The following is a 12458-nucleotide window of genomic DNA, read 5'->3' as shown; positions in this document are numbered from 1 at the left end:
TGGTGATGGAACCGGAGTAACATAGGGTGCACAGTTAAATAGATTTTATCATCGTCATCATCTAATCAATCACAAGACGTCCACAGCCGAACATAGCCTCCCCCAATGACTTCCAGATAGGCCGGTTGGAAGCGACCTGCATCCAGCGGCTCCCTGCGACCTTGATCAGGTCGTCTGTCCACCTTGTGGGTGAACGTCCTACGCTGCGCTTACACGGCCTCCACTCAAGAAACTTTCTGCCCCAGCGGCCGTCGCCACTGGCACTTCAGCCACAGCTTCAGCTAGCTAATTCACTAGGCTATATAGGTTTTATAGGCATGTTTTAAAACGTAGTATGCTATTAGGTATGCATCGACAGTGTAGTGCATATAAGTTTTTAAACTGACATGGTCACTAACACTAGTATTAGAACTCGAAACGGGATATTTACCATGTTTTTCTATTTATATGATATCTATAGGAAAAAATGGTGTAGTACATTTTTTTACGATAGCTATATATAATACGATAGATAAGTTAAATACCAATTTATCCCATACTATACTAAAAATATTAAAACCGAACGGTTAACAAAAATAGGGCACGATGCCATACGATGCACTTTATACATTCACGATAAGAGATTGTATTACTGATAATTACGATAAGTATTTGTTTTAAAGGTAATTTTGAATTACCTATCTATATCAATTTGTACTTCTAATCCTGTGATATCAGTAATGATATCACAGGATTATTCAAGTTCTTAATCATGGGTACTTCCCATGATTAGGACCTTGTTGATTACATGACATGATGTAAGAACCATTTTGAAATTCTATCGATGTGTAATATTAACGGACATTTGGGTTGTCAAGACGTATCTAACTATACCTATGTCTAAATCGGTTGGGCGGTTTAGAAGAAACGACGTTTTTTTAGGACACGCCGGTATCCGAGCTGACGTATCACCTGATGGTAAGCAATCGCCGCCTACCCATGGACACTTGAAACACCAGAGGCGTTACAAGTGCGTTGCCGGCCTTTTGGGGGTTAGGAATTTAAGGGTTATTCGGGAATCGAGGATTGAGAAGATTGGGAAGGAGGGAAATGGGCCACCAGTAACCTCACTCACACATCGAAACACAACGCAAGCGTTGTTTCACGTCGGTTTTCGGTGAGGTCGTGGTACCACTCCGGTCGAGCCGACCCATTTTGAGAAAAGGCCTTTTCTCACTTACTGGGTACTTATTAGGTATATAGTTGATGTGATGTAAAGAGTAGAATATTTCCAGTACATATTTTTATTTTTACGAAAAAATATATTTTGTTTTGTGAGTAGGTATACTTACGAGTACGAGTATTATACTTAAACTTCATTAGAAGATAACAAAAACATAAATAAATTAAATCTATATCTACCTATATAATAATATAATAAAAGTGTAGTAGTGTTAATTCTGTACATTGAAAATATAAAAAAAAAATGTGTGGGATTTAGACATTTGGACTGTGGACATTTAGTTAGTGTAAAAGTGTTACCTTGTAACCTATTCACAAAAGTAAACATCATTTATCATGACACCGAACCCATAAAAACATGCTGTTTGTCTTTCTGCCTGTGTGTTTAAGAATCATGCAAAAACTACCGATCCGATTACGATAAAACTTGGTATAATTTTATACTTTAATATCCTGGGCATCACACTGGGTACTGCTTACCCGAAAAACTACATATACTACTAAAACAAACCTAATTGTGTACCAAACGCAAATAATATGTTTGTCGAAAGACAGGTTACCCATAGTAGACTTTATCTACAGTGTAAACTGTAGAGCCGATGGTCGACATTAGCTTAAACCGCTCGATTGTAGGTTTGTCTAGATTTTATTTTTTAGTAAGTAGGTTATTCCTAAGTTAGGGTTAGTCTTTATTTTACATTTTAGTACGGTAGATATTTATTTATAGTATCTACCTATTGTGTATTTAATTACGTAATTTAAATTAGTTTTCATAACAGCTGAAGAGATCAGAATTAAATTGATTTGGAATATCCCATAGGCTACTTTATCCCACGTGACCGCGGTCGAAACCGCTGCCAGAGCTAGTACCGACCTACTAAATATTTATGTAGGTTAGCCTGACTTCTTGTTTGAGGAACCATTAGTTTTAGTTTGGCACTTCTCGGGGCTCCACCACATTCCAATATTTTCGTAAATAGTTGTTTGTGACATAATTTCTTCATTGTTAATTGCCTCGCACAATTTGCAGTAAGGATCCGTAGTCACAGAAGCCACTACGTCCCGGTAGATGTAATGATTGTGCCATTTGAAGTACTCGTAATATAACTCCTTGTTTTGTATAAGATCCACCATTTTCTTGGCTAAGTCTTTTATTGTTAACGTGTTTGCAGACAAATATATTCCATCGGGCATGAATCTGAAATTAAATAAGACATTATTAGATAAAACTATACATTGCATTATATATTTTTCCCTAAGCAATATTACAATCACTGGTCATACATGTTTGTTAAAAAAAACTTTGATATCAAAGCAGTATTTATATATTTACTGGGTCATACAAGTAAATAGGTTCGTTTTGACGTTAACAAAATATTAAAAAACATCATTAATTACTGGTCTCTTTTTCACAAGTCAAGGTAATTAATAAAATCAAATTAAATGAAAAAGAAATGTGAATGTTAACTGGTAAAAATACATTTTTTTTTTATAGTTGAACCTTTTTTTATTAAACATTTTAGTGTTTAATAATGACTAATGACTTAAAATCTCCTTAGGACAAGAGTGAAACTGAACATGGCAACAGTGGATAGAGTTGGAAATAATATCTTAATTTATTATTGCATAGTAATAATAATAATGGTCAGGGTCTTTATATATGTCAACGGAAGATAATATTTTTAGTATGTACCTAAGAAAATTAACCAAAGTCATTTAGCAAAAATTCACAATATACGTTGTTAAAATTTAATGGTTTTGATCATTTCATACTCCTACCATAGCAATGTACTATCGAGTAGTTGCTGTTTTAATGTGCCTTATCTTGATTTCAATTAATAAAAGTGAAATTCAATCGTAATAATGCTGAACATGTTTCTTTTAAAATACTACTAGTTCGTTGTCGTATGCATTCTCTGAAGTTGTAATACACAACTAAGTTCTATTAAACCATTGACTATTTTTATGGTTATCGTGAAGGATAGGTATTTTGAGAAGAAGAGTACGCCTGATATTGTAATTTGTAAGGTTACAATAGAAATAATTATGTAATATCAGAACAAATCAGTTTTGCTTAGCTAAACTGTTACAAGCAGAAGTTAAGGCAACCCGACATTAAGATACTTCATACCTCTTACGAGGCTCCGTTGCCTTGGACTATGTGGAGAAAATGTATGTGCATTACCATCACACTGCTACTAAAGGTGCATTGAGTAAGGCTTACCAACGAACATAGACCTATCCAGAAAGTTCGGATTAAGGACATACCTACTACATAGAATCTCAGATGTCTACCCAACCAATAATTATGAAAATGTTCATACATACAGTTGAGAGTTTGCAGAAGTATTCATATAAGCAACGCGGAAAATTTCGGGGTTAAAACGTAGTACCTACAAAATATAGTCGCAGCTGAATTAGTAAACATTTTTGCGTGCGGACCATAAAACAAAAACATTACAATTTAGGCCTGCCATACACGGACTGCTTAAAGCAGTCAGGACAGGTTGCTTCAGACTGCGACTGCAGAGTGCACTACAGAATTCTTCGTATATAAAATGCGTACATACATGACCAGGTCAAGCAGTTGCTACTTCTTCGGGCGATTGACGGCACGGTAAAATTTTATCATGCGGCCAAGCAATCGCCAGGCATACTCAGTCTACTCGAGCTGTGACTGCTCTGTCCCCACCACCCGCGTTCTTCTATGCTCATCCTTTTTCATTAACATTGAAATTGCTAACTTCTCGAGCAGTTAAGCTAACTGCTCGAGAAGTCATCAATTGCAGATTCAAGCTGTTGACTCTGTCTACAAGAGCGGTCCTTGTATCTTTTATGGGACAAGCCCGCCACAACCTCTCATACCGCTGCAACTCCTGTTAGCCAGGATCTACAGTAGATACAACCATGAAAACACCGGAACATTGAAGTCCGCGTCCTAGGGACATGAATGACTGTCTTGGATCCCACAACGAAATAAATCAGAAGATATTATTAGAGGAGAAGAAAAAGAAGCGGTCCTTGTATGTTTATTACTGGGTCGTCGAGCAGTCCATGTATAACAGGCTTTAGATGCCTGTTGCCTCTATTAACACAAACACAATAGAACCCAAAACAATGATTGTTAGAATGTTTATCTGTTTATCTCAGCGTATGTACGTGAGCGCACTTATTTATATAGTTGAAGTGGCCCTTCCTATATAGTACTACATAAAAGACTCAATCCAGTAATAATTACATCACGACCATTATTTATACTCATGTAGGAAGAGAAGTATGTATTGTTTACTTTATATTTTAAATCTAAGATCATCATGATAAAGATCAAGATTCGATTTCATAACACGGGGTGCAGTTTACAAGTACCTCGTATAATTCGCGCCACCATACACCACCGGTATAGCGTAATTGTCGAGTGCATGCAACAGCTTCTCCGTCACGTAGTCGTCCGAGAACGAATTCTCAAAGGACAGGTAAAAATAGTAATCACTCCTCAATTTGCGCAAGCACTCATCCATACTGGATCTTGGACACTGCATGGTTCCACAAAAACCGTATATATCCAATCGCATACCATACGTCTGCAGTTCAGCTTGTAGCTTTTTGGCAACTGAGTCTCGTCCACTCGGCGCTTCACAGTTCGACACGAACCACGCAGCTGCTATCGTCTTGTTACTCAATATTGCCTTCAATGTGTCATTTATTGGCAACATGTCCTCCACCTTCATCCAATGCATTTCTTGTTTAGGTCCTATAACATGTCCATTCTTGTCCCACACAGATAAGTAAGCATAGTTTAGATCAGAGTTTAATTTATAAGTCCATGTCCAATTGAAAAAATTGAGGAATATCTCATTACAGATTGGATAATATGCTGCGGACTCCATACTTGCGAATATATATTTCTGGTGCGGCTTACGTATCTGTGGTAACTCCCGCACGCCCTTCTGTACAAATTCTGGAGCATGAAACACTATCACGTCGAACTCCGACAAGTTTTGCAACAAGTTTCTGTTGCCCGTCACAAAACAGTTCGTAATAGGGCATGCCTTCTCGATAAATACTTTTCTAGCTCTTTGTAATTTATACAACGGATCAGTCTCAAGCGATGTCCAAACCAGAATATATTTTAATGAAACATTTAATCGTTTTATAGTTAAAAAATCTATCAAATCCTTAGTAAAATCCAGATCATAAATAGAATAAAAGTGAAAAACGATGTATGTTAACACAAAACTCATAAGAAAACTTCGATTCACCATTTTTTTTTAGCATAATAATAACATTTCTTACACAATAAACTCACTTGCACTTAAACACAAAAAAGTTTTTAGGTGTTCACTACAGCAATATAATTATAATTAATAATTTCACACGCAGGCGCTTGTTAATGATTAGTAATAAGCGACCGCGCGAGTGATTGGCTAGCAGCCCGTAAACTAGTGACAGATTTTCCTTCGTGATCGCAAGCGAATGCGCACACGTTTCACCCGTGATGTAAGTGCGGCAATCTTCCGCGGTGACATCGCGCAGAACGTGTAAATTATATCCCACCAAAAACATTCTGTAAAAACTAAGCCTCGATGGAGCCGTTTGTCCATTTAGGTAGCTCTAAAAATCTATATCTACATATACATATACTTCTATACTAATACATAAAGCTGAAGAGTTTGTGTTTTTGAACGCGTTAATCTCCGGAACTATACGTCCGATTTGAATAATACTTTTTGTGTTGGAAAGTGCATTTGTCGAGGAAGGCTATAGGCTACATAACATCACGCTAAGACCAATAAGAGCCGAACAGTGGGTGAAAAATTACTCACGTCTATGTCTCTTTTTTACGCCTACTACTTGTACTAGACAAATAACTAAGTCTAAGGTTCCTTACTAAAATGTTAAGGGAGCATTTGATAATAATGTGGGAGGAACTGTATATACAACGTGTAACAAAATACCCATATACATCAAGAAGCCCTGATGAATACAGGTTGAATAGAATCTCTACACAAAGTTTCAGCTCAAAATACGTTTACAAAAAAAAATTGTACCAAATACTTATCGCATAGTTCTTGATTTCAAATCATAAAAACGTGTCACAACACTACAGGGATCACTCGCTAATATTATGAAACATTTTTTCTGTCAAACTGATCGCCTAGTACCTGTCTACCTAATTTTGATTCGCGCGCCGGCGCAATTTGAAAAATTCATAACTTGGTTTTTTTCACGTTGCCCCACACTAGGATCTCCTGCGTCGTGGGTGCGTTTACAAACATACAAGTTCACGCGCTAGGATACTCTCCTGCGGCGTGGGTGTGTTTACAAATATACAAGTTATAAGTTTTTAAACTGACATGGTCACTAACACTAGAATTGAAACTTAAAACGGGATATTTTAATCCGTAATATCGAAACTCACTAAATTGAAAAACATGGTAAATATCCCGTTTTAAGTTCCAATTCAAATTTACAAGTTCAAATACTTACACATTTTAATTTACCAATATAATTTTATGTAAAAATTTAATTTAGTAATAACACACACCTTTGAATGGATTTACAATTTCACAAACTTAGTCCAAGGCTTTTGGCATGACATCCCTATTCCAGATCCCACGCATGCCAATGATTATTTTTTTTCTAAACAGTTTACGAACTAACTGTCCGTGAGTCGTATTATCTATCTAAAGAGCGAATTTACGCTGTAACGGTAGGGCCGATGGTCGAAATTAGCTTGAACCATGCGAAATTTTGTGAGTTTGTGTTTGTGCGTATATTTTTTACTCAATAACGTGAAAACGGCTGAAGGTATCAGAATAAAATTTGGATCCGGGGTAAATTATGGTCTAAATACCACATAGGCTAATTATTACCCCCAGGAATGCGGGCGCTGACATCCGCTGACAGAAGCTAGTATCAAATAAACATAATGCCACACAAGTATGGTTATTCCATTTTATACAACGTGTAACAAAAAGGGGGTATACATATCAATTGCACGGTTTCTAGATAACATAACAAACTATACGGGAAGGGTTTTTTAAACTCATGTTATCATGGTACCAAGTTATGAATTTTTCAAATCGCGCCGGCGCGCGAATCAAAATTAGGTAGACAGGTACTAGGCAATCAGATTGACAGAAGAAATGTTTCATAATATTAGCGAGTGATCCCTGTAGTGTTGTGACACGTTTTTATGATTTGAAATCAAGAACTATGCGATAACAAGTATTTGGTACTAATTTTTTTCTAAACGTATTTTTAGCTGAAACTTTGTGTAGAGATTCTATTCAACCTGTATTCATCAGGGCTTCTTGAAGTAGGTATCTGATGAAAGTATAAAGTATCTATGACAACTAACTAAAACATGTTTTTTCTTATATTATTATCAGTTTTTACCTTTAAAATCTATTTACCTAAACTTTTATTTTCAAACTAAACTAACATTATTACTTTATGCGGTAATGCTTGGAAGGCGAGGTTATACAAATTAGGAAAAGGCCATATTTTGGTGGAAATGGAAAACTTACCTTTACCATTAGGTATAAAGTGTCAAAACGTCCTATAGTTCCCATTACTCATGTATGTGCCAAAATTTAATTATGGTTAAAGTTTAAAACACCAATTGTTTTTATTTTTCTTAAAATTACAAATTTTATCATGATTATTTTCCAGGAATTGCTATTTCTATATCACATTTTTAACGTGGTTTCTCCGGTAGCACGAGTTCATGAACTGTTGTTGTAATACAGTTTTGAGGGGACAATGTTTTTTTAATCGTATTATATTAATTTTGGTTTTGAACTTCTAATAGACATATCATTTTTAACAAAATTTCAAAAATCTTGAGATGCACCTTTTATCCCATATAACTAACTTTCAACGCACACTCGTTAGGGACTCTCGACACTTTATTCCTAATGGTCAATTCAGTTTAGCTCTTCTTTGATTTATGTAATTATATTATTAATTTGAAGTCCACTTTGATCAGACTGAAGACAGAAGAATGTATCTAGAGGCAAATAATTACTTTGTGCTGCGACTTGCACGTCATGTAAACTGCCAAAATAATACCAAAGACAAATTGGTCCAAATTTTTAAGTCAATATTCGCATTCGCATTTGCGAATTTCTAAAAACTGACATTCGTTACATCACTAATAGGTACTAATAAATTAAATATCTAACGAAATATAAATAAGTAAATCGACATTGATGGCTACATTAATATAAATCAATCAAGAACTAATTCAAAAACCAGCGCTAGCCAGTCGCCGAAAAATTTGTTTTGGAGACATTTTGGTGAATTAAAAAAAATAAATAAATACAAAACATATATTTAGTAACGCACCTTGTATAATTCGCGCCACCATACACCACCGGTATAGCGTAATTGTCGAGTGCATGCAACAGCTTCTCCGTCACGTAGTCTTCCGAGAACGAATTCTCAAAGGACAAGTAAAAATAGTAATCAGTCCTCAATTTGCGCAAGCACTCATCCATACTGGATCTTGGACACTGCATCGTTCCACATTTACCATATATGTCCAACTGCATGCCATACTTCTGTAGTTCAGCTTGTAGCTTTTTGGCAACTGAGGTTCTTCCACTTGGTGCATTACAGTTCGACACGAACCACGCAGCTGCTATCGTCTTGTTACTCAATATTGCCTTCAATGTGTCATTTATTGGCAACATGTCCTCCACCTTCATCCAATGCATTTCTTGTTTAGGTCCTATAACATGTCCATTCTTGTCCCACACAGATATATAAGCATAGTTTCGATCAGAGTTTAATTTGTAAGTCCATGTCCAATTGAAAAAATTGAGGAATTTCTCATTACAGATTGGATAATATGCTGCGGACTCCATACTTGCGAATATATATTTCTGGTGCGGCTTACGTATCTGTGGTAACTCCCGCACGCCCTTCTGTACAAATTCTGGAGCATGAAACACTATCACGTCGAACTCCGACATGTTTTGCAACAACTCTCTGTTTCCCGTCACAAAACAGTTCGTTACAGGGCATGCCCTCTCAATAAATGCTTTTCTAGCTATTTTTAAATTAAACATCGGATCAGTTTCAAGTGATGTCCAAACCAGTATATGTTTTAATGAAACATTTAATCGTTTTGAATTCTGCAAGTCCATAGCTTCCACAGAATAGTCCATATCATAGAAAAATTTTAATAAAAAAAACATGCATATAATCACAAAAACCATAAAATATTTTGGATTCACCATCTTTTTATCATAATACGAACTTAACACACTTCAAATACACTCCACACTAGTAGGAAAGTTTTTATACACTATACCTGAATGAATAATTTAATAAATGTAAATAAAACTATTTGTGTGACTTACAAATAAATAAATAATGTTACGATATGATAGACAACTCGCCAGCAGCGTTTGCCTTCTGGGGCGTGCTAGCGTGGTTGAACCAGTAACGCGCTGGTTATCTATACTGTTTCATATCATATCGAACGAATACGAACCGGTCAGGTAGATAACACTTATTTGAAGATTATAATTATTACTGAACGTGCGAAGTCGGAACTAAATACCTCCAATCTGTGACTAATGACACCTACTGTTGTAAATTTATTCTGTTGTAAATGCATTTTTAGGTGTAAGTCTGAATAAAGTTAATAGTTTGGAGGTTGAGAATTGTTTTATTTCATACAACCGTATTGCGTGGATATTGAATGAACTAAACGGTATTAAGTTTGGTTTTATATTCTGCAATCTAAATGCTATTTTTAACAGCTATGATTGGGGTTGTATAGTTTTGATATTGAATAATTTTTGATATTTTATTGCATTGAAAGTGCCTACAAGAGTAAGCGCCCTGATACTTTTTAAGACGACTTTGTAGACATTTCCACAATTTTAAGTACCTACACACAACACTAATAGCGACATCTCACGTTAATTTCCAATGTTTTGTCTGCAAAAGATTGAACTAGCACCTTTAATTTAAATTATTTATTTATTTTTCTCTTTTTTTTATAATGAAGAATAAAATTAATAAATACCTTCACCAGTCCATTTTGTTTGATTTGATTAACAACAATGCAAAAAAAAGTATCCATATATCTACTTCATTACACACAAAACACTGAAAAGTCACTGAATCAGCTAATGTTATCTAACTTTAACGTAACATCATTACTTTAATTACTACAAATTATGACAGTGTACTGTTATTTAATAATATTGATATAAAAAAAAAAACTAAAATGAGTGAATGCCGAAAAAAAAATATACGTCCAAAACCAATGAAATCTAGTTTTATAATATCGACCTTACGTCTAATATTTGCTAGATGACTAAATTATATTTTAGTGTCTGTCTGGTACATTATTAATAAAATGTTAGACACGTTTTTTTATTTTCTTCCAAAAACAGGTATTTTCGAAGATGTATTGGTTTGAAATATCGCGTGACGTCTGTGGTGTACATTTTATACTCCCAAGTAATTCTTTTTATGTAAGTAAGTAAGTCATAGGCGTAGCCAGGTTTTAGTTTCGGGAGAGGTTCTGTATGACCAAAAAAAAAAACAACTTCGTACATGACAAGAAATAAACAATTTATGTAATATGTAATAAACAGATTCATGGGATGTACTATGCTAACTAAAAAAATACGCTCTGTAATGTCTAGGTGCGCATTTTTCGGGGGGGGGGTTTGAACCCCCAAAACACTGGCTACGCCTATGAAGTAAGTATTGTTTTCTTGTACGATTAAATAATAAAATATGTGTCTATATTTTTTGTATTACCTAACTGACGGATTAAAACCGATATATTAGGTATACATATACAAAATGTTGCAGATGGTTCCAAGTGATTTTTGCTCATTTGAGTTCCAAGTACAACCCTGTAAGGCGTCGCGTCGCCCCATTTGCTTTGTAAACTAATAAACCATATAATCACGAAGTGGTGAACATTTGCATTTTCTTTGTAGCATACGTTTCTGAGATCTATGTGGCACTACCTACCATTATGTATATCTACTAAGGTACGGTACTGTTTCCAATGTGGAAACCGAACACTTTTCTGCAACAACATCAACAACATATGTGTGCGCAGAACTTCAAGTTGCGGTTTCTAGAAATCAAATATCTCAAATAATCATCCACCTTTTAGGGGTTAGGGATTTTAAGGATTGAGAATTCGGGAATTGGGAAGGTTAGGAAGTGTGGTATATGGACCTTCGTAACCTCTCTCGCAAGACGAATCACAACCAAAACGTTATTTCCGTGGTATCACTCATGTCGAACAGACCCAGTCGAGGCGAAGCATATCTCTCCCACACTACATAAATAAAAAAATAGGTAATTGAATAAACAACTGTTTTTATGAAAGAAAATGAATATTTAAACTACTAAGCCTTTGAATGTCCAACCAGACACAGTCAGTCGTGCTTCATTTAATATTATAATAATTATGCAACTGTGTCACGATACAGTCCATTATGACGAGAACAATGCAACTTAAGAGTTTTGCATAACATCTCACCTATAATGGCTCAAAAAACTAGGCACAGGCGCTTTTCGACAGAAATATTTTCGTCAGTCATAAATATGCAATACGAATGCATAATATACCTAAGGTTAGGTCACATAAATAGCTACGTTTATGACCTAGCAGGTTCGCGGCTAAGTCACTGTATAAAATATGTAGCTACCCGACATGGAGTACGAATCCTCTCACCTCACCCAGGATAGGACGGGAGTTTTGATGATGATTTTCCACCCACACCAAGAATGATTAGATCGTCCAACGCCTTATAATATTGTAAGATAACATAAGTAATGTCGAGTTAAAAAGATAGCAATTTATAGTTGATCAATAAAATGAGTTAATGTTGCCAAGGTATTCTTACTATTACTGTTTGCTATGTTTAGCTGTTCGTCCGTCAATCACGCTGAAATTACTGAACGGGTTTTTGTGATACAGACAGGGTTCGAGCTGACTTGGGTGATAGGATACTTTTTTCACCCACAGGAACACAGGCCAAGCCGTTAGCAGAAGCTAATAAACTAATAAGTTAAAATACATTCTTTGTTCTACAGTTGCCAAAAACTACAGAAACATGTAATGATAGTGAAATAAATCACAGTGAAGGGATCCCGTCGATCTATCTTACGCTGACGGCGCGACATACGAAAAATATTGCCCATTTTATCATGGATTATGGAAAGTGGGCACCAGTATGCGACCAGCC

At 35.6% G+C, this 12458-nt stretch overlaps 1 protein-coding gene across 2 annotated transcripts; it reads right to left on the bottom strand.

Moving 5' to 3' along the window:
• Positions 1 to 1272: 1272 nt before the first annotated feature.
• On the bottom strand, positions 1273 to 9692 carry LOC118264571 (alpha-(1,3)-fucosyltransferase C-like). Of its 2 annotated transcripts, none has more exons than XM_035577122.2 (2): positions 8572 to 9692; positions 1273 to 2419 (listed from the first exon to the last, which is right to left on the bottom strand). In XM_035577122.2, the coding sequence occupies exons 1-2, from the start codon at positions 9465 to 9467 to the stop codon at positions 2116 to 2118; spliced, it is 1200 nt and encodes a 399-aa protein (XP_035433015.2). In that variant the 5' UTR covers positions 9468 to 9692; the 3' UTR covers positions 1273 to 2115. The 2 variants fall into 2 exon arrangements, with proteins under 2 accessions (XP_035433015.2, XP_035433016.2); XM_035577123.2 differs by lacking the exon at positions 8572 to 9692 and adding an exon at positions 4588 to 5668.
• Between the last annotated feature and the right edge of the window lie 2766 nt (positions 9693 to 12458).

Source organism: Spodoptera frugiperda, chromosome 26 (assembly GCF_023101765.2).
Source record: "Spodoptera frugiperda isolate SF20-4 chromosome 26, AGI-APGP_CSIRO_Sfru_2.0, whole genome shotgun sequence".
NCBI lineage: Eukaryota > Metazoa > Arthropoda > Insecta > Lepidoptera > Noctuidae > Spodoptera > Spodoptera frugiperda.
This window is presented reverse-complemented; position numbering and strand designations above follow the sequence as displayed.

Bases quoted from the DNA above. Each gene is read 5' to 3' on its own strand.
- LOC118264571 (XM_035577122.2), bottom strand. From the start codon at position 9,467: ATGGTGAATCCAAAATATTTTATGGTTTTTGTGATTATATGCATGTTT. The intron at 2,420-8,571 runs GTGCGTTACTAA...ATTTAATTTCAG, and splicing joins GGTGGCGCGAATTATACAAG to ATTCATGCCCGATGGAATAT.